The sequence below is a fragment of the Heterodontus francisci genome, chromosome 3 (assembly GCF_036365525.1).
Source record: "Heterodontus francisci isolate sHetFra1 chromosome 3, sHetFra1.hap1, whole genome shotgun sequence".
NCBI classification, from domain to species: domain Eukaryota; kingdom Metazoa; phylum Chordata; class Chondrichthyes; order Heterodontiformes; family Heterodontidae; genus Heterodontus; species Heterodontus francisci.
Window position 1 is genome coordinate 28,737,763 of NC_090373.1, and position 25,816 is coordinate 28,763,578.

Sequence of the window (25,816 nt, forward strand, 5' to 3'; positions counted from 1 at the left end):
TGGATCCTATGGCACTGTTTGAGGCAGAGGACTTCTCCCTGGTGTCCTGACCAAAATTCATCCCTTAACCAACATCACTAAAGCAGATTATCTTGTCATTATCACATTGCTGTGAAACTTTGCTGTATGCAAATTGTCTGCCATGTTTCCTACATTACAACAGTGACTGCACTTCAAAAAATACTTCTTTGGCTCTAAGGCACTCTAAGATGTCCTGAGGTCAAAAAAGACACTATGTAAATGCTGGATCATTGAATTCATCCTGCAAATATGACACCATCCTGATTATCACAAACAGTTGTGAGTAAGACACCAGGAGCAGGGATGCCTTGCCTCTGATATCCCATCACTTTCAGGTTCAGTGTTACAGATCCCGACAATGTTGAGTGAAAAAACTTCTCCACATCGCCTCTCTTGATCTTTTGGCAATGATTTTAAATCTGGTGATTGACTCACTCTCAGTGAGAATAGTTTTTCTCCCTCTAATCTACCAAACCCGCTCATCATCTTGAAAACCCCCATTAGGTCAGTTCTTAACCTTCTCTGTTCCAGGGAGAACAGTCCGAACTTTTCCAACCACTCCTCATAACTGAAGTGAACTCTTGAAGTACAGTCAACATTGATTCGGAATATTTTAGCATAGAAGGAGAGCTATTCACCAGTGTCTACTCTCTGAAAGAGCTCTCAATAATCTATCCCCTGTTGCTCCCCTGTACTCTTTAAATGTTTACCCTTTTCAAATATTTATCCAGTCCCCTTTCAAAGTTTAATCATGGATTCTGTACTCCACCCCCTTCCCATTTCTGGTAGGACATTCTATGTCGCAACTGCCCTCTGTATAAGGAAATTCTATCTCTTCCTTTTTTCTTTTAGAGATAGTCTTAATTTTATTCCCTCTGGCGACTCTCTGAGCAGTGGAAATAGTTTTCCCTGATTTACCTTATCAAAATGCCCCATAATTTTGAACTCCTCCATCAGATCTTTTTAACCTTCTTTGTTCCAATGACAAGAGCCCTAGTTTTTTTACATCTCTCCTCATAGCTAAAACCTCGAATCCCTAGCGTTATCTCCTACGCCCCCTCTCCAATGCCTTGACATTCTTTCTAAGTAAGGCACCCAAGACTGGACGCAATTGGCTGAAATAATAATGTTGTGTTAATGATATATGCCGTTATTAATATGCAAATTAGCCAGCATATTCAGGGGATTAAGAAATATGCCGTAGGTTGTGAATCCAGAATTTGCTGGCCAGTTTACAGTGCTCTAACATTTGCCTTGCACAAATGCCATCGCACTCTTGGCCTCCCCAATATTTTAAAGAAGTTGTTGGATTTGCACCTTAATTGTTCATTAACTTCACCGCCAAAGGTTGGGGCATGGAATTTAACAGCACAAGTGCCCTTTTAACAACTGTTGATGCAATGCCAGCAAGGGAACAACTTAAAGTGTTAATTGTCATTCCTACAGGTAATAAATGGTTAATTGACATTAAAAACGTCAAATTTAATGTTTTACATTTTGTTGTACTGTTCCTTTCAATTTTTTCTCTCTTAAGCCAATCTTTCTTTCCCTCTCTATTTCTCTTTCTGTATCTGATTTGACTGTAATACACCCTGTTTCCTTTACTGCCCTTCCTCTGTTTCTTTCTCAATCCTTAAATCTCATTGGTTAAGGAGATCGACTGATGATGCCAAGTGCACTAATGTCCTAGATGTTCATTACCCTCACCTCACTGTCAACAACTCACACTTTGAGCAAGGTACAGCACAAAAACGTTTAGAGCTGATGCATACAGGCAAAGGTCTAACTAACTAACGAGGCATGCCACGAGATACTGCACTCCAGTAAGATCCAGCCCATTAGTCTAACTGCGCTTGATATGTTGATTTAGATGTAGTATTAGCTCTTTGCTTTTAGATTCTTCATCCCTATTGATAAATTGGCCTATTTTTACATTTTGATCAATTTCTCTGTTCTCCCAACCACTTTTTTAAAAACCTGTTTGTCTGAACTGTTACAGGGTTAGATTTCCACAAGAGGAGATTCTTTCCTACTCGTCTGACAAAAACTCCCTTGGGAGAGGAAAAAATGGTATAAGCGTTGATGCTGTCCCATTGCCAGGGTTTCTCCAGCTCTGCCAGTTACGCTATGATGAACAATGGATAGAAACCCCTCCTGCCCAAACTATCTCCCCTAACCATCCTCACCCAAGCCACTCTGCAACTTTTTTATTTATTTATAGGTACAGCACTGAAACAGGCCCTTCAGCCCACCGAGTCTATGCCAACCAACAACCACCCATTTATACTAACCTACATTAACCCCATATTCCCTACCACATCCCTACCATTCGCCTACCTACACTAGGGGCAATTTACAATGGCCAATTTACCTATCAACCTGCAAGTCTTCAGCTGTGGGAGGAAACCGGAGCACCCGGCGGAAACCCACACGGTCACAGGGAGAACTTGCAAACTCCGCACAGGCGGTACCCCGAACTGAACCCAGGTCACTGGAGCTGTGAGGCTGCGGTGCTAACCACTGTGCGGCCCAACTTCTAACATTTCTTGGCATTTGGGAGAGCTATCATGGTGTAAAGATTAGTCGGGTGTTCAGAGATTTGCCTTTAGACAGCTTTACTTTTTGTAAATGGGCCGCCCATTTCCCTATATGATATATGCTCTTCTGACCTCTTTTCCATCCTCCATTTCCTTTGCCTATCCCTTAGTGATTATGCCTTCAGTCGTCTGGAATTTCTTCCCACAACCTCTCTATTTCTCACTCCTCCTTTAAGATGCTTCTTAAAACCTACCTCTTTGGCCAAACTTTTGGTCATCTGATCTAATATCTCCTTTTGTGGCTCAGTATCAAATGTTCTTTGGTAATTGTTTCTGTGAAGTGCCTTGGGACATTTTACTAGCTTAAAGCTGCTATATAAATGTTTTAGTTTGAACTGGACTTCAAACATCATGGCATTGGCACATGATGAAGCACCTTACAAATGCATATTCTTAATGCAACCACTTTGGAATGTGAACAATGTTTATTAATAATAATGTAAAAAATCTGATGTATTAAATTTTACTTTTGCATTTCAGCTTCTTTTGCACAGGCAGGAAAGCCCTTTTTATTCAAATGGATTTGTATGAGAAGAACTTGAGAGAATGGATAGAGAATGCTGAAAATAATCAACCTGCGCAGGAGAAAGTTGCTTTGACAATATTCCTTCAATTGTTGGATGGAGTCATTTACATTCATCAGAAAAAGATGGTTCATCGGGACCTGAAGGTCAGACCATTGAGATTGTGGCCCTCATGCACTCAAACACAAGTTCACTTTCTATCAAATAGTTTTTGGTCACACCTCCCCACACGTATACATGCCCATCTAATGATGCCCATTCCCCAATTCCTTCATACACTATTAGTAGCAGTCCCTACAGTCATCTAGGCCCTAAACACTTGAATTCCCTTCATAAATCTTTCCACCTCTCTTTCCTCCCCACATCTCCCTCCTTTAAGACTCTTCTAAAACCTACCTCTTTCACCAAGTATTTGGCCACCTGTCTCATGTCTCCCTATCTCTATCTCCCTCCTCCATCCAGCCTTACACCCTCCGAGACCTCTGCACTCCTCCTATTTGTCCTATTCTTCCTTCTCCTATGTCTCTTTCACATCTTTAATTTTCTTCACCCCACCTTTGGGGTGATCATGCTTTCAGCTGCCTAGGCCCTTGGCTTTAAAATTCCCTCCCTGAGAGTGGTAGCACAGAGTCATAAAAGGAGTGCAGCATTAAAAGAGTGCTAAAGTCAGGAATTTGTTGCAAGTGGGAATTCAGTGCAGAGGGGGAAGGAGATGCTGCTTTTGCCTCCAATACTTATAGTGGTTTGCGTAAACATGAGACAGTATTTAAATTTTTGGTTCACTGCTTAGTGCAAGTTAATATACAGAAAAAGGAAAAAATTATTACAAACTAAAAATTAGATATAAATATGATAAATAACATAGACTAAGAAATGGCAGAGCAGGTTGTATGTCTGGACTGCAGTATGTGGACATTTGTGGACAGGGAGACTGTAGCGAGCGAACGCAGCTGCAGTAAATGGCTCCATCTCTGTTCCAACCAGGTGAGAAAGGGGTCTAGGTGTTCCCTCTCAGCCTTTTCTTGGTTTAACTGTAACAGGGTTTAATTTTTTTAAAACACCATGTTTTTAGCTCCCCCTCAGTGAATCTTTGTTCACTGCTTTCCAACTGTAAAGCAAAGAAATCAATCAGACAGGTTTTCTTAGATTTAAACAAGAAAAGTGGAAGTTTATTAACCTTAAACTCTAATTCGGTTAACGACTACGAGTACGCGACGTGACCAAGCTAGCATGCAAACGCGATAAACACACATGCAGGTAGAGACAGAAAAAATAGAAAGAATAAAGGGGAAAAGTTTGAGGCAATAGCTGGGTTGTAATTACAGTCCTTTGAGTTCTCTGTGGAATCTTTAGTTGCTGGTAAGTCTTGCCATTCGTTGGGGCCCAGTGCACACTTTAACTTGTTTTGATGTTGGAGTCTTTTCTCTCTTGAAGTTTAAGCGACTTCAGTGGGTCTGGAGGTTTGTGAGAAAGCAAGAGAGAGCCAGCCAGGAGAGAGGCTCTCTTGTTGCAGGTTCAGTTGCAATCTGCAGTCTGTCTTCAAACAGTCCTGTGAGCACAATTCAAAACTCCAAGTTGGCCAGCAGGTTAGTCATGTGGTTTAACCACTGCTGCGTTTGTGGATTCTCCATCTTAGCAGACACTGGAATGCAAGCTTTCTTACACCTTCAGTATCTGGTGATCAAAATCCATTTGGGTTAATTGGACCAGGGAGTAGTTTAGTTTAGTTTAGTTTAGAGATACAGCACTGAAACAGGCCCTTCGGCCCACCGAGTCTGTGCCAACCATCAACCACCCATTTATACTAATCCTACACTAATTCCATATTCCACATCACCACCTATCCTTATATTTCCCTACCACCTACCTATACTAGGGGCAATTTACAATGGCCAATTTACCTATCAACCTGCAAGTCTTTGGCATGTGGGAGGAAACCGGAGCACCCGGAGGAAACCCACGCAGACACAGGGACAACTTGCAAACTCCACACAGGCAGTACCCAGAATTGAACCCGGGTCGCTGGAGCTGTGAGGCTGCGGTGCTAACCACTGCGCCACTGTGCCGCCCTGTAGTTGCTTTGTGTCTCCGAGCACTGTCTCTTAGCATGCAAATGTCCTGCAGCCAGATGTCTGCTGATCTCTTTAAACAAGTCATTTCTTGACTCCAGCAACAGTTTAAAATTAATGTTCATATGACATGCCTCATTCTTGGCAGGTGGGGGTCTTCATGATACCTTCACACCCAGCGGAACTCGTTGGGGATTCAATAATTAAGGTGACAGATGGCATCCTTTTAAAGCAACATTGAAAGTCCTGCATGGTTTGTTGCCTCCCTGCTACCGGAATGAGGGACATCTCAAATTGGCTTAAAAGGATATTGGAGAGGGAGTGGGAGAATCCAGTTGTTGTGGTCCATGTTGGGACCAAAAACATAGCAAAGTGTAGGCAGGAGGTCTTGTTTGGAGAGTACCAGGAACTAGGAGCTAAATTAAATAACAGGATGTCAAGGGTTATAAATCTCTGGATTATTACCTGTATCGCATGCAAATTGGCATAGAGGTAAGCAGATTAGGGAGGTGAACATGAGACTAAAGGAGTGGTGTGGGAAAGAGGGGTTCCATTTTATGGGACACAGGCACCAGTACTGGGGCAGGAAGGAAGTGTACCACTGTGATGGGCTCTACCTGAACCAGGGTCTTAGCAGAAAGGATAACTAGGATGGTCACAAGGATTTTAAACTGGTAAATGGGGGGAGAACTCCGGTGGAACAGGTAGTGTTGATAATAGTTCAAAAACAAGCAAAAGGGAAGACGGCAAAGTAACATTCCGAAATTGTGCTTTAGACTGCACAGGTACAGGGAAAACGAAAAGATGTAAAGTAATTAAACCTGGAGACAGAAATAGGAAACATGCAAGTAAAGTGTTAGACCAGAAGGACAGTTTAGGGTGTGTGGCCCAAATAAACTTTCTTTATAACAAATGCATGGGGAACAAATTGAATGAAATGCAGGTACAGATTCTACTTGGAAATTATGACATGGTAGCCATTGTGGCGACATGGCTGCAGGACGGTCAGCAATGGGAACTATATATACCTGGTTATAAGATTTACAAGAAACATAGGGAAAATGGTAGAGGGGAAGGAGTAGCATTAATGATTAAAGATGGCAACAGCATAAAAGAATTAAATGACCTTTCCAAGCATTTTCCCAAAACATTCCTGCCCTTTTCCCCCTGGAATTCCTATATTGAGAATTTGACCTTTTTCTCCCCCCCCCCACCCTACCCCCTCCCACGAAGTTCAGCACCTTTGTCCTTTATCCCCTCCCATCACCCCCACCCCCGGACCAATCTGCAGTGACGTCACCACCACCCCCCCCCCCCCCACCGCCCTCCTGCCCCCGCACCGAGAGAAAAACCTCCTCCCCCTTCCCCACAGGTGTCATGCCAAGTTTCCCCGAAAGGGGATTCGAAGGCAGGGCATTATCAGCCGCCCAAATGAAGATCAATGCAGTGATTAAGGAGGCAATGGGACCCTCATTAAATCAGGTATGTAAGTTAGTTTACATATTGAAATGGGGGTCCTGTCACGGAGTGGCAGGGCAGCTGCCAAGAGGCCTCGCCACCATCGCAGAGATTGGCGTCTCTGCCTTACTAATCTTCATTGACCCCCTGCCATCTTTCCCGATGACGGAGGGGCTTTAAGATCCAGTCCAGGGTGACTGAAAACCTTGGAAACTTTCAGCTGATCAGAGAGAGCCAGCATGGATTTGTAAAGGGCAGGTCATGCTGAGGAATTTGATAGAATTCTTTGAAGAGGCAACTAAGATAGTGGACAGGGGAATGTCTTTGAATGATATTTATATAAACTTCCAGACGGCATTTGATAAAGTCCCTCATAAGAGTCTGTTCGCTAAACTCGAAGCTCATGGAATTGAAGGCAAATTATTGACCTGGTTAGGAAATTAGCTGAGTGGAAAGAGACAGAGAGTCGGGAGAATGGGCAGGTACTCTAAATGGCAAAATGTCACTAGTGGTGTCCCTAAAGGATCAGTGTTTGGTTCACCATATTTATTAACAACATAGATAATGGGACAGAAAGCCTCATATCCAAATTTGCCGAAGACCACAAAGTTAGACGGCATTGTAAGCAGTGTGGATGGAAGCATAAAATTACAAAGAGATATTGAATGATTAAGTGAATGGGCAAAACTGTGGCAAATGGATTTCAATGTAGGCAAATGTGAGGTCAGCCACTTTGGACCTAAAAAGGATCGAACAGGGTACTTTCTAAATGGTGAAAAGCTAGAAACAATGGAGGTTCAAAGAGACTTGGGGGTCCACATACATAGATCATTAAAATGTCATGAGCAAATACAGCAAATAATGAAAAAGGCTAATGAAGAATACAAGGGGGTAGAAGTCATGCTTCAGTTATATAAAGCCCTGGTTAGACCACACCTGGAGTACTGTGAGCAGTTCTGGGCAACACATCTTAGAAAGAAAATATTGGCCTCGGTGGGAGTACAGGATAGATTTACTAGAATGATACTTGGAATCTAGGGCTTAGCTACAAAGAGAGATTAAGCAAACTACAATTGCATTCCCTTGAATTTAGACAGTGAAGGGGTGATTTGGTCCAAGTTTTCAAGATATTAAGGGAGATAGAAGCTAGTTCTGCTAGTCTCGGACTAGGAGGCATAGTCTAAAAATTAGAGCCAGACCTTTCAGGAGTGAAGTTAGGAAACACTTATTTACAGAAAGGGTGAAAGATGTTTGGAACTCTCTACTGCAAATTGCAATTGATACCAGATCAATTATTAAACTTCAAAACTGAGATTGATAGATTTTTCTTAGCCAAAGGTATTAAGGGATATGGGGCATAGGCAGATCTATGGAGTTATGGTGCAGAGCAGCCATGATCTCATTGAATGGCAGAGCAGGCTTGACGGGCTAAATGGCCTCCTCCTGTTCCTGTGTTCCTAAATTTCTTCACCTCTCACCCTTTTACGATGCTTCTTAAAGGCTACCTTTTTGACCAAGCAACCTGTCCTAATATCTCCTTATGTGCTTTGAGGTCAAATTCTTAATGTTCCTGTGAAGTGCCATGGGACGTTTTACTGAGTTAGAGGCGCTCTGCAAATGCAGATTGTTGTTGTTGCTGTTATGTGGCAGAGCATCCTGGTTCTTGTCTGGATCGGACTGCTCTGTCCATTCAGATATTAGATTGAAAGTTTCTATGAGAGTCGAGTGGTCAAAGTCCCAGCTCCATGACAGATAAACTCTGCTCGATTCCATCACTGACCCAGGCTGGCTGGTCAATGACCAATGAGGTCCTGATGCACCTGCTTCAAGAGATCAACCATAGACTACCTTCCATCACCAGACATGTCATCTTGACAAAAAAAAAACCTTTACTTCGCACACCCCCTCCAAAAAAAAAAGACAGAAGTTGTCAATGCTCGGGTTTGTTCCTTCACTAGCAGAACCCATTGAGCAGTGATCCTACCTATTGGCTATGTGCAGCTTCAGCATCAGTTATCTGTCTCTCCACAAGCAGCTTAAGACAAGCATTGGGCCCACTGTGCCTGTGGTTTTATTGTCAGCTGTAGCTCTGACCTCTGAGTCAGAAGATCATGGATTCAAGTCACAATCCAGAGACTTGAGTGCAAAATCCAGGCTGACACTCGCAGTGTAGTACTGAGGGAATGCTGTACTCTCAGAGATGCCATCTTTCAAATGACATGTTAAACTGTGGTCCCATTTGCCCTATTCAGGTGGTTGTACAGGATCCCAAGGCACTATTTTGAAGAAGAGATGAGGAGTTCTCCCCGGTGTCCTGGTCAACAATTATCCCTCAACTAGCATCAATAAAAACTAATTATCTGGCCATTGTTACATTGCTGTTTGTGGGATCTTGCTGTATGCAAATTGGCTGCTGTGTTTCCCATATTACAACAGTGACTACACTTCAAAAAAAAACACTTCACTAGCGGCAATGGACTTTGAGATGCCCTGAGATTCTTCCTTTCTTTCTTTGTTTCCTTCTCATAAAAAAAACTCTGTTGATCTCTGTCATAAAATGGTTACCGTGTTCAGTTTTGGACACCATACCTCAGGAGGGGTATAATGGCCTTGGAGGAGTGCAGCGCATGTTGCTAGGGCTTAAAGAAAGTAAAGGTAAGAAAGACTTGCACTTATATAGCACCTTTACCGACCACTGGATGTCCCAAAATGCTTTACAGCCAATTAAGTACTTTTTTGAAGTGCAATCACTGTTGTAATGTAGGAATGTGTTAAATGGTTAAGATTATGAGGACAGATTGCATCAACTTAGCTTGTATTTCCTTGAACATTAAGGTGTGATCTAATTGAAGAGTTTAAAATGATAAAGGGGTTCGATATGGTAGAAAAAGCGAAACTATTCCCTCTGGTGGGAGAATTCAGAACAAGAGGGCATTACCTTAAAATTAGAGCTAAAATCACAGCTGGTTTGAATTTTTCTATTGTTTTAATGTTTCCAAATGCAGTAAAGTAACTATTTTTTATTTTTTTTTAAAAAGCCAGATAATATCTTCCTTACAGACAAAACAGAGGTAAAGGTAGGCGACTTTGGCCTTGTTGTAACAATGGACGATCAAAAATCACTCACCAAGAACATCGGAACACCTAGGTACATGAGTCCGGAGCAGGTGAGAAAACAGGCTGAGCTCTGAGTAACCAGTTACTATTGAAGCTGCTTCCAACTTCTTTTCAGGCACCGCATTCCAGATCACAACAAGTCACTGCATGAAACAATCCCTATCTCACCGCTGGTCTTTTGTCAATTATCTTAAATATGTGTCCTCTGGTTACCAACTCTTCTACCACTGGGAACAGATTCTCCTTATTTACTCTATCAAAACCCTTGCTAATTTTGAATTCCTCTGTTGGATTTCCCCTTAACCTTCTCTGCTCTAAGGAGAACAACCCTAGCTTTTCTAGTCTCTCTAAGTAACCGAAGCCCCTCATCCCTGCAAGCATTCTAGTAAATCTGTTCTGCACCCTCTCCAACACCTTGACATCCGTCCTAAAATGTAGTGCCCAGAATTGGACACAATAGTTCAGGTACTAGAAGCTTTACTGCTGTTACTTTGCTTTTTGTGAATAACTCAGCCCCAAAGGTGCAAGACTGGTTCTGGCAGAGTCTTGATTGATGGGAAAGAAGGTCAGCAGAGAGGGCTTGCTTTAGAGCACCCTATTTACTCACTTTTCCCAAATCCTCTAAGGCCAGAAAGTCATTCGGGTCACAGACTGAGTGTAAAGTATTCTATGCCTCAGAACCTCATAAACCCCCTGCACCACCACCCCTCCAACCCCCCAATCCCCATTGCAAGGAAGCTCCACAACTCCTTTAACTCCTAAATTTACCCTGTAGCAACAAGCTGCAATTATATAACGTTGCTGAAGTGCAGGGCTTTACTCCAGGGCATTTCAAGCTATTCTCACATTGACTGTTTCCCACTGGTTCCTGCACTCTACATCTCCCAGCTGTACTCTTCCCACTGGTTCCTGCACTCTACATCTCCCAGCTGTACTCTTCCCACTGGTTCCTGCACTCTACATCTCCCAGCTGTACTCTTCCCACTGGTTCCTGCACTCTACATCTCCCAGCTGTACTCTTCCCACTGGTTCCTGCACTCTACATCTCCCAGTTGTACTCTTCCCACTGGTTCCTGCACTCTACATCTCCCAGCTGTACTCTTCCCACTGGTTCCTGCACTCTACATCTCCCAGCTGTACTCTTGAGTCAGAAGGTTGTGAGTTCAAGCCCCTTCTCCAGAGACTTGTACACAAAATCTAGGCTGATATTCCCAGTGCAGTGTTGAGGAATAGCTGCACTGTCGGAGGTGCCATTTTTCGGATGAGATGTTAAACCGAGGCCTTGTCTATCCTTTCAGGAAGATGGAAAAGATATTATGGCATTATTTTAAAGAAGAGAAATTCTCCCCAGTGTCCTGGCCGACATTTATCCCTCAGCCAACATCACTGAAAACAGATTTTCTGGTCATTTATCTCATTGCTATTTGTGGGAGCTTGCTGTGCACAAACTGGCTGCCATGTTTCCTTTATTACGATAGTAACTACACTTCAGAAGTATTTTCTTGGCTTTAAAATGCTTTAGGACACACTGAGGGACACCCTTTTCCCCAGTGGCTGCCTGACAGATAAATACAACTTGCCAGCCATTGTACAACCAGCTTCAAGGAAGGTGCGCTAATCCCCCGGATAGTAACACCTGGTTACAGGTCTGATCGGGGACTGTAAAAGTGGTTCCCATGTCTAATGAACACACCTATGGCATGGATCTGAGCAGAGCTGGAGGAAGCTCAGGAGATAGAGTTCATGGTGTCAGGCCGCTGCCCCAAACCCCAGCCAATAATACCAAAGGCCCTTAAATGTCTACTAGGTGCATGGACTAGATCCACCATAGGTGTTGCCAACATTCCAGGATTGTCCTGGAGTCTCCAGGAATTAAAGATTAATCTCCAGGATACTGCTGCAAGCAAAATACCAGGGGAGAAAAATCATGGTAATGTTCAAAATAATGGTGTTTTTAAAAAAAAAAAATACTTTGAACACATTTGTTTGTTTAGTTATAAGATATTACGTTTATCTGTCAGGCAGCCACTGGGGAAAAGAAAAACTTGCAGTTCTCTCGTGTATCTCAGGATGCACTGAAGCATTTTACAGTCAATGTAATACTTTTGAAGTTTAGTTACTGTTGTAGCAAAATATTGGAAATGGGAATAAAGGTTGTTTGACTGACAGCGAAGTATCATCAGTATCCAATTGGCCGTGGAAAGGCAGGCACCGCGAAGATAGACATGTTAAGTGACCAGTGGCGGGATTTTGGGCTAGGGTGGGCCACTGTGTTTGGAGCTTGGGTGTTGTGATCAAGAAATTGTATAGGACCCTGATTAGGCTGCACTGAGAGCACTGTGCAGTTTGGACTCCATACTATAAAAAGGACATAGAAGCACTGGAGAAAGTGCAAAAAAGATTTACAAGGATGGTACCAGAACTGAGAGATTACAGCTATTGGTCAAGATTGGAGGTGATTAGAGGTTATGAATGGGTTGGACAGAGTAGATGTGGAGCGGATGTTTCCACTTGTAGGCGAATGAAAAACTAGGGCCATCAATGCAAGCTAGTTACTAATAAATCCAATAGGGAAATAAAGAGAAATTTCTTTACTAAGAGTGGTTAGAATGTGGAACATGCTACCACAGGAAGTGGTTGAATCAAATAGCTTAAATGCTTTTAACAGGAAACTAGACCAGTACATGAGAGCACTTCCTTTAAGACTCTAGGATGCGGGCCATCAGGTCCAGGGGACTTGTCAGCCTATAGTCCCATTAGTTTTCCTAGTACCTTTTCTCTAGTGATAGTGATTGTTTGAAGTTCCTCCCTTCCTTTTGCCTCCTGGTTTTCTACTATTCTTGGGATTTTTTTTGTGTCTTCTACAGTGAAGACAAATACAAAATACATGTTCAAAGTCTCTGCCATTTCCTCCTTTCCCATTATTAATTCCTCAGTCTCCCCCTCTAAGGGACCAATGTTTACTTTAGATACTCTTTTCCTTTTTATATATTTATAGATGCTTTTACTGTCTGTTTTTATATTTTTTGCTAGTTTTCTCACGTTCTCCAATTTCTCCCTCTTTATTTTTAGTCATCCTTTGCTGCTTTCTAAAATTTTCCCAATCTTCTGGCCTTCCACTAATCTTTGCAGTATTGTATGCTTTTTCTTTCAATTTGATACCATCCTTAACTTCCTTAGTTAGTCACGGATGGTGCATCCTTCTGGTCGTCTTTCTTCCTCAATGGAATATATCTTTGGTGAGAGTTATGAAATATCTCCTTAAATGTCTGCCACTGCTTCTCTACTGTCTTACCTTTTAATGAGAGGTGATTTCATTGAAACCTACAAAATACTTAAAGGGATAGACAAGATTGATGCAGGTAAGATGTTTTCCCTGGTTGGGGAGTCTCGAACCAGGGGGACATAATTTCAAAATAAGGGGGAAGGCACTTAGGACCGAGATGAGAAGAAATTTCTTTACTCAGAGGGTTGTGAATCTTTGGAATTCTCTACCCCAGAGGGCTGTGTAAGCTCAGTCATTGAGTATGTTTAAAGCAGAGATTGACAGATTTATTTATTTAGTGATACAGCACTGAAACAGGCCCTTCGGCCCACCGAGTCTGTGCCGACCATCAACCACCCATTTGTACTAATCCCACATTCCTACCACATCTCCTCAATTCCCCTACCACCTACCTATACTAGGGGCAATTTATAATGACCAATTTACCTATCAACCTGCAAGTCTTTGGCTGTGGGAGGAAACCAGAGCACCCGGCGAAAACCCACACAGTCACAGGGAGAACTTGCAAACTCCGCACATGCAGTACCCAGAATTGAACCCGGGTCACTGGAGCTGTGAGGCTGCGATGCTAACCACTGCGCCACTAAATACAAATGACATAAAGGGATATGGGGATAGTGTGGGAAAAAGGCATTGAAGCGGACAATCATCCATGATCATATTGAATGCTGGGGCACGCTCAGTGGGCTGAATGGCCTACTCCTGCTCCTATTTTCCCAGTCCACTTTAGCCAACTGTGTCTTCATACCCTTGTAATTGCCTTTATTTAAATTTAAGACACCATTGATGAACCCACATTCCTCACCCTCAACTGTCTGTGAAATTCTATCATGTTATGATCACTCCTGCCTAGAGGATCCTTTCCAATGAGGTCTTTAATTAATCCTGTTTCATTACACATTACCAGATCCAAAATAGCCTAGTGCCTGGTAGGTTGTAGAATGTATTGTTCAAAGAAACTATCCTGAATACAATCTATGAACTCATCTTCCAGGCTACCTTTGCCAATTTGATTTGTCCAGTCGATGTGAAGATTAAAATCACCCACGATTATTGCAGTACCTTTCTTGTACGAGTCTCCTTCTGGTTCAAAGGCAGGAAGCAAACTGTATTGGTTGATGGGTGTTTTTATCATTGGAAGACTGCTTCCAGTGGGGTTCCAGGGGGCTCATTACTAGGACCCTTGCTTTTTGTGGTATATATTAATGATTTGGACTTACATGTAGGGGCATGATAAAGAAGTTTGCAGATGATGCAGAAATTGGCTGTGTGGTTGATAGTGAGGAAGAAAGCTGTAGACTACAGGAAGATATCATTGGACTAGTCAGGTGGGCAGAAAAGTGGCAAATAGAGTTCAGTCTGGAGAAATGTGAGGTGATGCATTTAGAGAAGGTTAACAAGGCAAGGGAATACGCAATAAATAGTGAGATACTGAAAAGTGCAGGGGAATAGAGGGACCTTGGAGTGCATGTCCACAGATTCCTGAAGATAGCACGACAAATAGATAAACTCTTTAAGAAGGCATACAGGATACTTTCCTGTATTAGCTGAGGCATAGAATATAAAAGCAGGAGATTTGTGTCTTATAGAGTTCTGGCATAGTTAGCCCACAGCCGAGTACTGCGTACAGTTCTGATCACCACATTACAGGAAGGATGTGATCACACCAGAGAGGGTACAAAGGAGATTTATGAGGAAGTTGCCAGGAATGGAGAATTTTAGCTATGACGAAAGAGTGGACAGACTGGGTTGTTTTCTTCAGAACAGAGGAGGCTGAGGGGAGTTTTAATTGAAGTGTTTAAAATTAAGAGGGACCTAAACAAAGTGGGTAGGAAGGACCTATTTGCCTTAGCAGAGAGGTTAATAACCAGGAGCGATAGATTGAAAATAATTGGTGGAAGGATTAGCAGAGAAATTGTTTTCACCCAGAGGGTGGTGGGGGTCTGTAACACACGGCCTGAAAGGGTGGTAGAGGCAGAAACCCTCAACACATATAAAAAGCACTTGGATATGCACTTGAAGTACCGTAACCTACAAGACTATGATGGGCCAAATGGTCTCCTTCTGTGCCATAAATTTCTATGATTCCAAGAGAGGTAGAGTGACTTAGAAAGGGAATTCCAGAGTTGTTGTGGCCAATTTTCAGCCTTCTTGTCCTCTCTCTGCAGCGTAATGATGAAGAATACAACCACAAAGTCGACATCTATGCACTGGGACTGATTTTCTTTCAGCTTCGTTGGATACGTTGTGGGACCGTAACGGAAAGTTGCAAGGCATGTCAGTCACTTATACCTAGTGGGGTGGTTGATAATTGGCGGCACTTCCCTTTGAAGGCCACCAGTGAAAGAGAAGCCTAGTTAGAGTCCTAGGGCTCCATGGGCCAGAGAGTTCCTATATCCCCAGCTTAGGAACGGAGCAGGTGGAGCATATGTGGTGACTTAAATATGGTTGGGCAGTGTGTGTCCAGGCCAGAGGCTCACCTCAAACCCGCTCTCCCAATGACACCTGCACAATACACTGAGAGCAGAAAGTCCAGAGAGGTAACAATATGGCCACTCGTCCAGCGCTATCATCGTGAGCCATGCCTTCTGTCCTGAAACCAAGATTCCAGTGCTTGGATTGGAGATGTTTGTAGCTGAGCCATGACTTATAAACTTGCCTGTAGCAACTGTGACCCCTAACTTTCTGTGGCCAAGGTCCAATCCTTGGCCTAAGCCAAGGTAACAGTAGGAGTGGCTGCAATCAGCATCAGCTTCCTGGGGTGAGGGACAGGGACATGGTTCATGCTCTTTATTACCACCTAGCAACCTGGACTCCCTCTACCATCCCTATAGTCAAGACTCACTTAATGAACGTCCCTTAGCTAAGGTGCCTGTGGGGTGGGGATACTGGAGTATCAACAGGTTCACAGGCTGAGGGGAGATAAAATAGAAGAATGATCAGTTGGTGCTATTGATGTTTATTTTTGGTTTATGTAGAACTGGAAAGAGATTCGAATGGGCAGGCTGCCTCAGTCCTTTATTGAGATGTGTCCCTGCGAGGTAACAGTACAACATTTCAGTGCGATATGGGAGTGGATTTTATGTTGCTTGATCTGTTGGCAGTGGGTGTTAAAACTCTTTTGTGTCTCTCATCCTTAGTGTCTCTTAATCCGAAAAATGCTCTCTCGAGCTGCGAGTGAAAGACCAGAAGCAGACGAGGTAAAGCGATATCTCGAATCTGATGGTGCACCGGAATTAAAAACCATTTAAAGAAATCCGAACTGAGGAGACACCTCCCAGATAACAAACTAGGATTGAGAAGTCAATCACTTAAAGAAAAAAATCCTGTCATGGAATCTTTGAAATTCATTTTTAATACTGTCATAACCTACGCATTGTTACTTTGTTATGTATAATCCTACCATTGCAAAGCAATCTAGTCTTTGAACTAATATGGTGAGTGCCAGATCAGATACACTAGAATCTGATGTTTATGTGCACAGGCCCTACAATTTTGCAATCATTCTCCCAGTCTCCAACTATAGCACATTACACAACCTCAGGACACCTCAAAGAGCTTTTACAATCAATGAAGTACATTTCAAAGTGTTGCTGCTGTTGTAATGTAGGAAACGTGGCAGTCAATTTACACACAGCAAGCTCCCATAAACAGCAATGAGTTCATGAGCAGATCATGTGTTTTTAGTGCAGTAGATTGCAGGATAAATACTGTCCAGGGGGAACTCCTCTGCTCTTCTTTCAGATAATGGCCATGTGTCCAACCGACCTTTCACCGTTTGTTAATTGAGGGATAAATATCAATCAGTGCCATTTTGCCACTGGCAACTTTGAATATGTTCTCTCAGACTTTAAAAATACAGCAGTTCCTATCCAGGGGATGAGTGAAGAAATGAGCGCGGTTGGTCAGTGTTTTGGTGTGAATTTGAAATATGCACACAGGCCCTGAATAGTTAGTTTCTGTTGTACATTTATGTATGTGCTAGTCATGGTGCAGTGGCTAGCACTAACTCCTCTCAGTCAAAAGGGCAGGGTTCAAACCCCATTCTAGAGATTTGAACAGAATATCCCGGGCGGGCATTCCTAGTACAGTGCTGAGGGAGTGCTGCACTGTTGGAGGTGCTGAGGCCCTTTCTGCCCTCTCAGGTGGGTCTAAAACATCCCCTGTGATTATTTTTAAAAAAGAGCAGGGGAGTTCTGCCTGGTGTCCTGGCCAATATTTACCCCTCAACCAACATTATCAGTACAGATGATGTGTTCATTATAACATTGCTGTTTGTGGGATCTTGTGTACAATTTGGTTGCCATGTTTCCAACATTACAACAGTTAACTACACCTCAAAAATACTTCATTGACTGTAAAGAGCATTGATGCGTATTGAGGATGTGAAAGGCACTATGTAAATGTGCATTCTTTAACAGTGGGTTCTCTATAGACTTGTGAGAAAAGTGGCCGCCTGGGTAGGTTCAGTAACCACCCACTCGCAGTGTCCAGCTTCGCTACATGGAAGGGCAGCTTGGAATATCAGGCTTCATCATCATCAGATAGGTGGTCTATAATCTGCACTCCCATCCAACAAGGCTCCATCCAGGACTGGGGTTCCTCCTGTTCACTCAGAGAGTTGTGAATCTTTGGAATTCTCTGCCCCAGAGGGTAGTGGATGTTGCATCGTTGAATATATTTAAGACTGGGATAGAGAGATTTTTGGTCTTTCAGGGAATCAAGGGATATAGGGAGCTGGTGGGAAAATGGAATTGAAGGAATGGGCGGCACAGTGGCGCAGTGGTTAGCACCGCAGCCTCACAGCTCCAGCGACCCGGGTTCAATTCTGGGTACTGCCTGTGTGGAGTTTGCAAATTCTCCCTGTGTCTGCGTGGGTTTTCTCCGGGTGCTCCGGTTTCCTCCCACATGCCAAAGACTTGCAGGTTGGTAGGTAAATTGGCCATTATAAATTGCCCCTAGTATAGGTAGGTGGTAGGGAATTATAGGGACAGGTGGGGATGAGGTAGGAATATGGAATTAGTGTAGGATTAGTATAAATGGGTGGTTGATGGTCGGCACAGACTCGGTGGGCCGAAGGGCCTGTTTCAGTGCTGTATCTCTAACTAAACTAAAGCCCAACATCAGCTGTGATTATGTTCTGATGTACAGTGTTGGAATACAGCTTTGTAATTTTACAACTTGGGACTCTTCTTAATCTGGTTTTCCGCACCAACCTGGCTTGTAACTGAACCACGCAGGCTGAGGGCTTGGAGTGGAATCGCTCCAGGAAACTGAATAATACTGGTAACCAATGTCCTCTCTGAGCTATGCAGTCAGGCAGCTATCCACAATGTACCAGACAGTGAAGCAACAAGCTGTGGATAACTAACGTTCCTTTGAACGTGCGTGTAAGCACAGCTGCACATCAATCTTAAAGGGACTGTGCAGTGCAACAAACAGACTGCGCATAGCGAAGAAAAATTCAAAGAAACATTGCCAGTGATTAGTGAATTTGAGCTAATCTTGCATCAGTATGAAAGCTTGAGGTTCTAAAGAATAGGGCTCCCATGAAATTAAGATTCATGGAGCAAGCCTGGAATTTAAAATTCTCATCCTGGTTTTCAAATCACTTCATGTCCCCTCAACTATCCCTATCTCTATAACCACCTCTAGCCCCACAACCCTCTGATATCTCTGCACTCCTCTACTTCTGGCCTCTTGATTTTAATCACTCCACTATTGGTGATCATGCCTTCAGCTGCATAGGCCCCAAGCTCTTGAATTCCCTCCCTAAGCCTCTCTGTGCCTCTCCTGTTAAGATGCACCTTAAAACCCACCTTTTGACCAAGCTTTTGGTCATCTGTCCTAACATCTCTTTATGTGACTCGGTGTCATATTCTATCTGATAAAACTATTGCAAAGCAATTCGGGACATTTTATGTTAAAGGCACTAGATAAATGCAAGTTGTTGGTGTATGCCAACAGTAAAGGAAGAGGGGGTAGAAAAATAGGATATGATAAAATTAGATAAAGAGGAGGTGCTTAAAAGGTTAGCAGCATTCAAAGCAGAAAAGTCACTTGGTCTGTATGGGATGCATTCTAGGTTACTGAGGGAAGTAAGGATGGAAATTGTGGAGGCTTCAGCCACAACCTTCCAATCCTCCTTGGATATGGGGCTGGAGCATTGCAAGCATTAGACCCTGTTCAAAAAAGAGAGGATAAACCAGGCAATTATAAGCCTGTCAGCCTAACGTCAGTGGTGGGGAAACTTGAAGAGACAATAAGCCAGGACAAAATTAATTGGCACTTGGAAAAGTATGGGCTAAAAATGAAAGTCAGCATGGATTTGTTAAAATCATATTTGACTAAATAATGGAGAAGGCTAATGTAGGGTGCTGGAACAGACTTCAGGAAGCCATAGAGAGTCTGCAATGGGCAGACACATGACAGATGAGATTTAATACAGAGAATTGTGAAGTGATGCATTTGAGAAGGAAGAATGAGGTCAGGCAGTATGAATTAAATGGTGTGATTTTCTAAGTGGGTGCAGAATCTGAGAGATTTGAGGGTTCACATACAGAAATCTTCGAAAGATGATAAGGCTGTTAAAAAAAAAACATGGTATCATTAGCTTTATAAATAGAAGCATAGAGTACAAAAACAAGGAAATCATCCTAAACCTCATAAAACATTAAATAAAAACAAGAAGTGCTGGAACCACTCAGCAGGTCTGGCAGCATCTGTGGAAAGAGAAGCAGAGTTAACGTTTCGGGTCAGAACCGAAGAAGGGTCACTGACCCGAAACGTTAACTCTGCTTCTCTCTCCACAGATGCTGCCAGACCTGCTGAGTGCTTCCAGCACTTCTTGTTTTTATTTCAGATTTCCAGCATCTGCAGTATTTTGCTTTTATCTCATAAAACATTAGTCAGGCCCCATCTGGAGTACTGTGTTCAATTCTGTGCACCACACTTTAAGAAGGATGTCAAGGACTTAAGAGAGGGTACAGGGAAATTTACTAAAATGATACCAGGCATGAGGTACTTCAGGTGAAATTTCAGAAAGACTTGAATTTGCATATAGCATTTCACAAACTCAGTACCAACATTCCTTGGAGGTCAGTGTTAATGAAAATTGGGCAGTGTAAAACCGACTGGAGGCTCACTATTGCCAAACACAAATTTCAACCCCAGTTTCTCCATGTCTATCCTATCAAATCTCTTCATAATGTTAAAGATGTCCATCAGGTCTCCTCTGAGTCTTCTCCTATCCAGAGAGAAGAGCCCTGTGCTTGCTCAACCTTTCCTGACAGTTGCATCGTCTCAATTCTGTTACTGTCCTTGTGAATCTGTTCTTCGCCTACCTTGCACTATCTCTGAAATCCCTTCTCTTTGGTCAGGCCTTTGCTTCTTCAAGCCCTGCAAAATTATCATTTGACTGTTCATCTTTCAGTTCCCGACATCCCCCCCCCCCAACCCCACAGTCGCTCCTTGTTGAGTGAAATATTTGTTTTATTGTAGGGGCTGGGGGGTAAGAAGTTGTATTGTAAGCAGGTGCTACAGGTGCAGGGCCTTGTCCCCCTCACCAGCTCCTCCCTATCCGTTCCCTGCTCCACTCTCCACCCCCACTTCCACACCCCAATCTCTCCATAATATAAAAAGGATGGCAAAGCACTGGAGAAATAGAAGAAAAAGATTTACCAGGATGATACCAGAACTGAAAGGTTATAACTATCAGGAAAGATTGAACAGGCTGGGGGCTTTTTGCTCAGAGAAGAATGAGGGGCGACCTGATGGAGGTCTTTAAAATTATTAAAGAGTTGGATAAGATAGATATAGAGGAGATATTTCCACTTGTGGGGAGACCAAAATTAAAGGTCATAAATAAAAGGGTGTCACTAATCAATCCAATAGGGAATTTAGGAGAAACTTCTTTACCGAGACAGTGATGAAAATATGGAAGTCACTATCACAAGGAGTAATTGAGGCAAATAGGAAAAAATGCATGTAAGCTGGATAAGTATCACAATCACAGAATTGTTACAGCGCAGAAGGAGGCCATTCGGCCCATCATGTCCTCACTGTCTCTCAGAAAGAGAAATTCCCTCAGTTCCATTCCCCTGCCTTCTCCCCATAACCCTGTATATTCTTCCTTTTCATAAAACTGTCGAATTCCCTTTTGAATGCTTCAATTGAACCTGCCTCCACCACGTTCTCAGGCAGTCCATCCCAGACCTTAACCATTTGCTGCGTGAAAAAGTTTTTCCTCATGTCACTTTTGCTTCTTTTACCAAATACTTTAAATCTGTGCCCTCTTGTTCTCGATCCTTTCACGAGTGGGAACAGTTTCTCTCTATCTACTCTGTCCAGACCCCTCATGATTTTGAATACCTCTATCAAATCACCTCTCAGCCTTCTCTTCTCCAAGGAAAACAGTCCTAACTTCTCCAATCGATCTTCAGAACTGAAATTCCTCATCCTTGGAACCATTCTCATGAATCTTTTCTGTACTCTCTCCAGTGCCCTCACGTATTTCCTCAAGTGTGGTGCCCAGAATTGGACGCAATACCCCAGCTGATGCTGAACTAGTGTCTTTTACAAGTTCAACATAACCTCCTTGCTCTTGTACTCTGTGCCCCTATTAATAAAGCCCAGGATACTGTATGCTTTATTAACTGCTTTGTCAACCTCTCCTGACACCTTTAATGACTTATGCACATATACCCCAAGGTCCCTCTGCTCCTGCACCCCCTTTAGAATTGTACCCTTTATTCTATATTGTCTCTCCATGTTCTTCCTACCAAAATGAATCACTTCACATTTCTCTGCATTGAACTTCATCTGCCACCTGTCTGCCCATTCCACTAACTTGTCTATGTCCTTTTGCAGTTTTACATCCTCCTCACAGTTCACAATGCTTCCAAGTTTCCTATCATCTGCAAATTTTATGCTGTCTCTCCATGTTCTTCGTACCAAAGTACATGAGGGAGAAAGAAATAGAAGGATATGCTGATAGAGTGAGATGAATTAAGTTAAGAGGAAGCTCGTGTGGAGCATAAACACTGCATGAACCAGATAGGCTGAAGAGCCTGTTTCTGTGCTGTTAACTCAGACAAACACATGTTGCTGATAATGTTAGCTAGACTGCACTGAAGGCATTAAAGGGATGGTTGAATGGTGTGGTGATGGGACCACAGGTTTCTTGGTAAGATGGGTCGAGCTGTCTGTCTCTGTCGTGTCTGTGCTCTAAGCTGTGGAGTGAGTTTGTTGGGTATTTGCAGGAGTTTTGAAAGAACTGCAGTAGCTGAATAAACTAATTCTGCCCAGTAAGTCGTCTTCTACATTGGCTGTGGTTCAGGGAACTTAGAAGCAAGAATTTGTCCATGTGAGTTGTAGCTGTAACACACACGCAGAATGAATTCCATACTCCATGAGTAAATTTATGGTGATGCAATTGTATGTTTTTCGATTCTTAAACAATTTTTTATTACTTTTAAATAAATAGTTTTACAGAGAGTTGCCCCTGTGCAAGGAATGATACATTTTATTGAACAGGAAGACTTGTAATAAAAGGGAACAATAATCTCCAGTCCAAATGGAGCCAATACTACCACAATGGGAGATGTTATATTTTTGAAAAATATGTAATAGATGAGTGTGAATGTTGGTGTCACTTGGAGTCAAGTCCACCAGGTGCTTGATGTAACTCACTGTTAAAAATAAACATTGCTGCCTGTGTGATATCGGGTCCAATTGATATGTTCAATTATTTGGTGCCAACTGTGGTTCAGTGGGCGTCACTGTCACTTCCTGGTTCCTGGTCTGTGTTCTGTTAACTTGTCTCAGTTATGGCTGTTGCCTTGTCCTGTAGACTCAGGAGGGGAAAGAAATCAGATAGGTTTTTGAACAGCGGTTGACCAAGATGTAGTGAATGTTCATCTGTGGCCATAATGAGAAAAACCTTTTTCACCCAGAGGGTGGTTGCAATCTCGGACACACTGCCTGAAGAGGTGGTGGAGGCAGGAACCCTCACAACATTTAAGAAGTATTTAGATGAGCAGTTGAAACGCCATAGCATACAAGGCTACGGGCCAAGTGCTGGAAAATGGGATTAGAATAGTTAGGTGCTTGATGGCCGGCACGGACACAATGGGCCGAAGGGCCTGTTTCTGTGCTGTATAACTGTATGTATGTATGACTTCAGAGTCCGGAGGTTCTAGGTTCAAGCTCCACTGCTGACAACAGAACAGAAAATCTAGGCTGACAGACGCAGTGCCAGTACTGAGGGAGTGCTGCTTTGTTCGGGATGCTGTCTTTCAGATGAAACATTAAACTGAGGCCCCGTCTGCTCTCTCAAGTGTACATAGAACATCATTTGACACTATTTCCAAGATGAATGGAGGAGTTTGGTTCCAGAATTGGATGGTAGGTGGCACAGGAGTTAGGGTCTGGGGAGTCAGTGGACAAGATTGGCAAGGGGTTTGCCTAGTTTGAGGTCCAGGGAGCCACAGCAACAAAGTAGCGAGTGGAAGCAGCATGGGGGCAAGTGGGAGAGACGCTGCGAAAGGAGGAGCCAGTAAAGCGGTGAGAGAGAGACAGAGGAGTATCCAGTAAAGGGGTGAGAGAGAGACAGAGGAGTATCCAGTAAAGGGGTGAGAGAGAGACAGAGGAGTATCCAGTAAAGGGGTGAGAGAGAGACAGCTGGGAGGTCAGTTTCAGTGTAAGTTAAAAGTTAATTCCCTTTTGTTTTCGGAGGACCAGGGGACTGCTGGGTAAATAAAAACTATATATTTGGGCGGTGGCTGTACCCGAGACACTACACGTGTAGTGTCTCCCACCCATCCTCCTCCTCTAACCAAAAAAAAGGACTCTGGTGTGTTGATAAGGTAAGCTTTTTATTTAAAAAGTTCTGTCCGTCGGATTGCTAAGCTAACAAGTTTTGACTTTTTTTTTTGGTTTTTCAGTAGATTTGTTGGGAATTTAGAATAGTGGGAATGGAGGTTAAGGCAGTTGTATGTTCCTCCTGCAGAATGTGGGAGGTAAGGGTCGCCAAGAGTGTCCCTGCTGACTGCATCTGCGGGAAGTGCACCCAACTCCAGCTCCTCGAGAACCGCGTTAGGGAACTGGAGCTGGATGAACTTCGGATCATTCGGGAGGCGGAGGGGGTTATTGAGAGGAGTTATGGGGAGGTAGTCACACCTCAGGTAAAAGAAGTAGGTAGATGGGTTACCGTCAGGGGAAGGAGAGGGAACCAGCAGGCAGTGCAGGGATCCCCTGTGGCCGTTTCCCTCAACAACAGGTATACCGTTTTGGATACTGTTGCGGGGGACGACTTACCAGGGGTAAGCAATGGGGTACAGGTATCTGTCCCTGTTGCTCAGAAGGGAAGGGGGAAGAGGAGCAGAGCATTAGTCATTGGGGACTCCATAGTTAGGGGAACAGATAGGAGGTTCTGTGGGAACGAGAGAGACTCACGGTTGGTGTGTTGCCTCCCAGGTGCCAGGGTTCGTGATGTCTCGGATCGTGTTTTTGGGATCCTTAAGGGGGAGGGGGAGCAGCCCCAAGTCGTGGTCCACATAGGCACCAACGACATAGGTAGGAAGAGAGATGGGGATTTAAGGCAGAAATTCAGGGAGCTAGGGTGGAAGCTTAGAGCGAGAACAAACAGAGTTGTTATCTCTGGGTTGTTGCCCGTGCCACGTGATAGCGAACCGAGGAATAGGGAGAGAGAGGAGTTGAACACATGGCTGCGGGGATGGTGTAGGAGGGAGGGTTTTGGTTTCCTGGATAATTGGGGCTCTTTCTGGGGTAGGTGGGACCTCTACAAACAGGATGGTCTTCACCTGAACCAGAGGGGTACCAATATCCTGGGGGGGAGATTTGCTAGTGCTCTTCGGGGGGGTTTAAACTAATTCAGCAGGGGAATGGGACCCTAAATTGTAGTTCCAGTGTACAGGATGTTGAGAGTAGTGAGGTCAGGGATAAGGTTACAATGACGCAAGAGGACACTGGCAAGCAAGAACTTGGTTTAAAGTGTGTCTACTTCAACGCCAGGAGCATCCGGAATAAGGTGGGTGAGCTTGCAGTATGGGTTGGTACCTGGGATCTCGATGTAGTGGCCATTTCGGAGACATGGGTAGAGCAGGGGCAGGAATGGATGTTGCAGGTTCCGGGATTTAGATGTTTCAGTAAGAACAGAGAAGATGGTAAAAGAGGGGGGGGGGGGGGGGTGTGTGGCATTGTTAATCAAGGAGAGTATTACAGCGGCAGAAAGGACGTTTGAGGACTCGTCTACTGAGGTAGTATGGGCCGAGGTTAGAAACAGGAGAGGAAAGGTCACCCTGTTGGGAGTTTTCTATAGACCTCCGAATAGTTCCAGAGATGTAGAGGAAAGGATAGCGAAGATGATTCTCGACAGGAGCGAGAGTAACAGGGTAGTTGTTATGGGGGACTTTAACTTTCCAAATATTGACTGGAAATACTATAGTTCGAGTACTTTAGATGGGTCAGTTTTTGTCCAGTGTGTGCAGGAGGGTTTTCTGACAGTATGTAGACAGGCCAACCAGGGACGATGCCACATTGGATTTGGTACTGGGTAATGAACCCGGCCATGTGTTAGATTTAGATGTAGGTGAGCACTTTGGTGATAGTGATCACAATTCGGTTAGGTTTACCTTAGCGATGGGCAGGGACAGGTATATACCGCAGGGCAAGAATTATAGCTGGGGGAAAGGAAATTATGATGTGATTAGGCAAGATTTAGGA

The 25,816-nt window shown here is 43.6% G+C and overlaps 1 protein-coding gene across 1 annotated transcript in view; it reads left to right on the forward strand.

Annotated features, from left to right (window-relative positions):
- eif2ak2 (eukaryotic translation initiation factor 2-alpha kinase 2) overlaps window positions 1-19,830 on the forward strand; it is a 70,980-nt gene extending 51,150 nt beyond the window's left edge. Inside the window, exons 17-21 of the mRNA XM_068020462.1 lie at window positions 3,099-3,288; window positions 9,708-9,836; window positions 15,241-15,345; window positions 16,051-16,113; window positions 16,213-19,830. Of these exons, the coding sequence (XP_067876563.1) occupies window positions 3,099-3,288; window positions 9,708-9,836; window positions 15,241-15,345; window positions 16,051-16,113; window positions 16,213-16,323 (598 nt within the window). The 3' untranslated portion in view covers window positions 16,324-19,830. The remainder of the gene's footprint in view (window positions 1-3,098; window positions 3,289-9,707; window positions 9,837-15,240; window positions 15,346-16,050; window positions 16,114-16,212) is intronic.
- Window positions 19,831-25,816: the final 5,986 nt, after the last annotated feature.